Here is a 4,481-nt window from a genome sequence, read left to right on the forward strand (position 1 = left end):
TGCTTGTTGTCAAAACTGAGATAAGAAACCCCTAGGATTCTTCAGATGATAACCAGCAGGGGGACAAAAAATGCAGTACGTATTTCTACCTGTGTTGAGATGGGAGATGTTAGCACAACAGGAAAGCCTTCCAGGTCTATTTGAGGTCTGCTGTGGCCACACATTGGGCAACACAGTTGATGTGGTAGTACCCCCTCCATGATGAGTGGGCTAGGGCCTTCTTAATGTGTGAGATAGGCAGAGACAAACAGAATACTGGGAACACTTGCATGTGGGTTTTTATGCTTAGAGAGACAGGATAGAAGAGAGAGTTGTGTGTTGAGGCTTAGTCTTCATGGAGCAGGGAGTTTAATAATGCCCTGTGCATCCAACTCAAATGGCAGAGCTTGGAAACTCTTAAAAGGCTATCAGCAAGGGCCAGATAGGAGCAATACGAAAACTTTGAAAAACCACTTTGGCAGGCACATGAAGAACATGCAGATGAAGACAGACACCCAGCACTGAGAAAGGGAAGTGGACACAAAGTTCTAAATGAGAACTTATTTGCAATTGGTCCCTATGAGGAAAGGGAAAATCAATTTTCTTCAATCGAGTGTCACTGCGAAAACAGTGACACTCTGCTCCTGGCCACATGCTCACAGGTAGTTGGTCAACAGAAGACTGACTCCATGGATTTGGCTTTGGATTGGTATTATTTTTGTCTGATTTTCTTCCTTTTAGTTTTTTTTATTGCTGTAGTTTGCTTTATCTGTTTTGTGTAGTAGCGTCTTACCTTGCCAGTGAATTTGTGTTAGTGGCCATGCCCAAGTGTGGCCACTAACACAAATTCACTGGCAAGGCGAGGTGCTATTATAGTTTTGTCTTGAAAGAAAGTGTGTGAGTGAAAAGAACATAAGCATGGATGGAGAGGATCTGGGAGAAGTTGGTGGAGAGGAAAGATATGATCAAAGTACATTATATGAAAATAATTTTTAAAAATTAAAGAAAAGACTATATTGAGGAAGAAAATGTAGAGGCAGGGAGCACATGGAGACTCTGATTGCAGAAATGTCAAGAGAGATGAAGGACTCCTTCCTGACCTGGGTTGGAAGGAAGGACAGCTGTGAGGGTTATGAGCAGTAGGCTGGTCCGGGGAGGGGGTGGGGACAGGGGAAATGAAGACGGGGTATTCTGAAGTCTCTTCCATATTTTTACTTCCATCAAAAACAATTCCTGCTTTAATCATTGTCTTGTTGATTAACTCGAGTGGTGCCATAGCTTACACTATTTTGAGTAGTGTTAGGAAATCTCCTTTATGTGTCTTTCCTTGAGCATGTGTTTGTATATATCTACACGTTCACATATTGTTTCAGAAACATAGTTGATATTTGTATTGCTGGGCGATGGAATAAATGTGTTCAACTTTAAGGCACACACTAAAGGGATCATTTTAATTTACTCTTCCATTGGATCCAGCTACTCTTGTCAATGCTAGATATCTGCTATTGGAGCCATGATGGTAGGTGTGTGATGATATGTGACTTGAAGAGGAGCATGGATATTGAAACTGTGATGTTCTCCTGTAATTTCCAGGTCCTAAGTTGTGCTTAGGACCTTAACCTCATCAGTGCTCACTGGACAGATGCCTAGTGAAATCTCCTTTAAATATGGTTCACTGTTCTATTTGTCTGTGTTCTGCATTTTGAATACTGTGTATCTTTTGTTTATTCTAGATTACCATTATTTTGTCTTTTAAGGAATGTGCTCTTTTAAAGAAGTCTTACCTTTGATTCCCATAAAATGATAGATATATTCTATCAGGCTTGATTAAAAAATTGGTTGCTTTAGATTTACCACTCAAACCTACACCTGGAACTGATTATTTGTCTACAAAGGGAGGTAGGAGTAAAAGAGGAAGGAATTCCTGCTCCATATCCACATGATCCATCAGCATTTCCTGGGAGGACTACAGTGTTTCCAGTGCATTGGACACATGACCTTCTGTCAATACTCATAGGACTGTATGTGCCTAGACCTGTGTCTGATTGATGCTTGTTCTGTCTTCATCTACTTGTTTACTGTCTACCTTGCATCTCTCTCTCTCTCTCTCTCTCTCTCTCTCTCTCTCTCTCTCTCTCTCTCTCTGTGTGTGTGTGTGTGTGTGTGTGTGTGTGTGTGTGTGTGTGTGTGTGTGTTTAGAGACTGACAGGGGGATCATTCCTCATTTGCTCTTACCTTATTCCTTGAGGCAGGGTCTCCTGGGTGAGCCTAGTGGTCATCAATTCAGGTAGTGTACTTAGCCCTCTTATATTGAGGATCTTCTGTGTCTGCCTTCCCAGAGATGGACTGAGAGTGTGAGGCTGCATATGACATGTCATGTGTTACATGGTGTTTCCAGGAGTTCTGTGATATTCATCATAATCCTGAGACATGAGTGTCATCAGCCTCATTTGATAGATGAACAGACTGAGGCTTTGGGAGATTCGGAACTTGAGAAGAATGTAAAGAAACTGACAGTATGCTCAGAACCACACCCAACCTTTCTGTTTTATTTAAAAAGTATTATCTTTTATTTTTTGAGTATGAGTTCTTGCCTACATGCGTGCTTGTGCACCACGTGAGTCTCTGGCCTGGGGAGGTGAGAGGAGGGAGTCGGGTCCCCAGGAACTGGAGTCACAGACAGCTCTGGTTTGCCTGGTCCCCTGGAACAGCAGTCAGTGCTCTTAACCTTTGAGCTATCTCAGCAGCCTGTATCTCCCCTTTCTGCCTCTATAGCTGGCATGTGACAGGTGACACATAGATGAATGTCATTCTCTTACAGCCTGCACCATGTGGATGACTCCAGGGCAGAACCAAAGCTGTGTTTCTGAGTTTATCCTGCTTGGCTTCTCCAGTGACCCCACAACAAATAGCATCCTCTTCACTGTGTTTCTTCCCATCTACCTAAGCTCAGTCATGGGCAATGGGCTCATCATCATGCTGATCTGCATGGACACCCAGCTGCACACGCCCATGTACTTCTTCCTCTGTATACTCGCCATGTTGGATATTTGCTATGTCACCACCACCATGCCCCAGATGTTGGTGCATCTTCTTGCTAAATCTCGAACCATCTCCTTTTTTGGTTGCTGGCTGCAGATGTATGTGTTTGGTGTCGTGGCGGCTACTGAGAGCACCTTGTTTGTTATCATGGCTTATGACAGATATGTGGCCATTTGCTACCCACTGCATTATACTGTCATCCTCAACTGGGGACTGTGTATACGGTTGGTAGCTGGGTCTTATGTCTGTAGTTTCCTCTTTGCTTTGGTACATACTTTCTTTATCATGAGTCTGCCATATTGTGGGCCCAACAAGGTCAACCACTACTTCTGTGAAGGTCCTGCAGTATGTAGCCTGGCTTGCATGGATACCCACCTCATTGAGATGGTGAACCAGGTCTTGATTGTTCTTATGTGTCTAATTCCAATTTCCCTCATTGTGGCCTCCTACATCCACATTGCCAAGGCAATTCTCAAGATCAAGTCTACTCAAGCCCGCTGCAAGGCTTTCTCTACCTGTGCCTCCCATCTGACTGTGGTCTCATTCTTCTATGGTCCATCTTCTTACATCTACATGAGACCCACATCCAGCTATTCCCCTGAAAGGGACAAGCAGATCTCACTCTTTTACAATTCCTTCACAGCCTTGCTCAATCCCGTGGTCTACAGTTTGAGAAACAAAGACATTAAGAGAGCATTTCTCAAGGTGATGGGGCATGGTAGGGTGGACTAGTGAACCAGGAACCAGTAGAAATTGTAGTGGACAAACAACTGTGAAACCAAGGTGGTAATCTTGATAGACATGTTACACTAAAGTACAATTCCAAAGACCTCAGTAATCTTACTAGATTGGTGCTGCAAACATCCATTTTTTGCAGATTTTTTTTAGCTTTAGGTTGGGAATGTTCTTGTGTTTCCTCACATCCATCTTGAAGGAGGAGCCATGTATTCAACATGTCACCCTAGAACAGAAAGAAAGGAACAGACGACAAACTCAAAATATCCTATCTTCTTAATAGTGACCTACTTCTCTTTACACACATTCTTTTTTGCCAAAGAAAGTAGTATGGTTTAGCCTGACAGCAGGAGGTGGAGCATTTTTTTTGGCCTAGAGAGAGGTAATACACATTCTGTGGCCATGGTCTGACATTTGGCTCCTTAACTTAGAAGACAGTTACAAGTAATGTACATCATGCAAACTGTAATAGTTACTAGAAAATAACAATGTGTCTATAAGCCCCCACAAAGCTAACTGTGGATAGCATGATAGTAGAAACAGTAGAAGGCTGAGGCATGCTATGCTAAGTAGCACAGCGTGTGTTACTTCTATCAAATGTTGCAATGCTAGACATGAAGGGAGCTGGGGTCTCATCAGAGCCTTCCTATCTTTTCTCCTCATAGGCAGCAGCCAAGAGCATGTCCAGCTATCGACTGCTGACTACTAGCTCTCTTTACCATTTT

The 4,481-nt window shown here is 43.1% G+C and overlaps 1 protein-coding gene across 1 annotated transcript; it reads left to right on the forward strand.

Moving 5' to 3' along the window:
* Positions 1–2,759: 2,759 nt before the first annotated feature.
* LOC101824297 (olfactory receptor 2D2-like) lies at positions 2,760–3,753 on the forward strand. Its single transcript, XM_005083861.2, is given in 2 exon segments — positions 2,760–2,789; positions 2,791–3,753. Coding segments are annotated over 2 exon segments (993 nt in total).
* Positions 3,754–4,481: the final 728 nt, after the last annotated feature.

Source organism: Mesocricetus auratus, unplaced genomic scaffold (genome assembly GCF_017639785.1).
Source record: "Mesocricetus auratus isolate SY011 unplaced genomic scaffold, BCM_Maur_2.0 Super-Scaffold_100014, whole genome shotgun sequence".
NCBI lineage: Eukaryota > Metazoa > Chordata > Mammalia > Rodentia > Cricetidae > Mesocricetus > Mesocricetus auratus.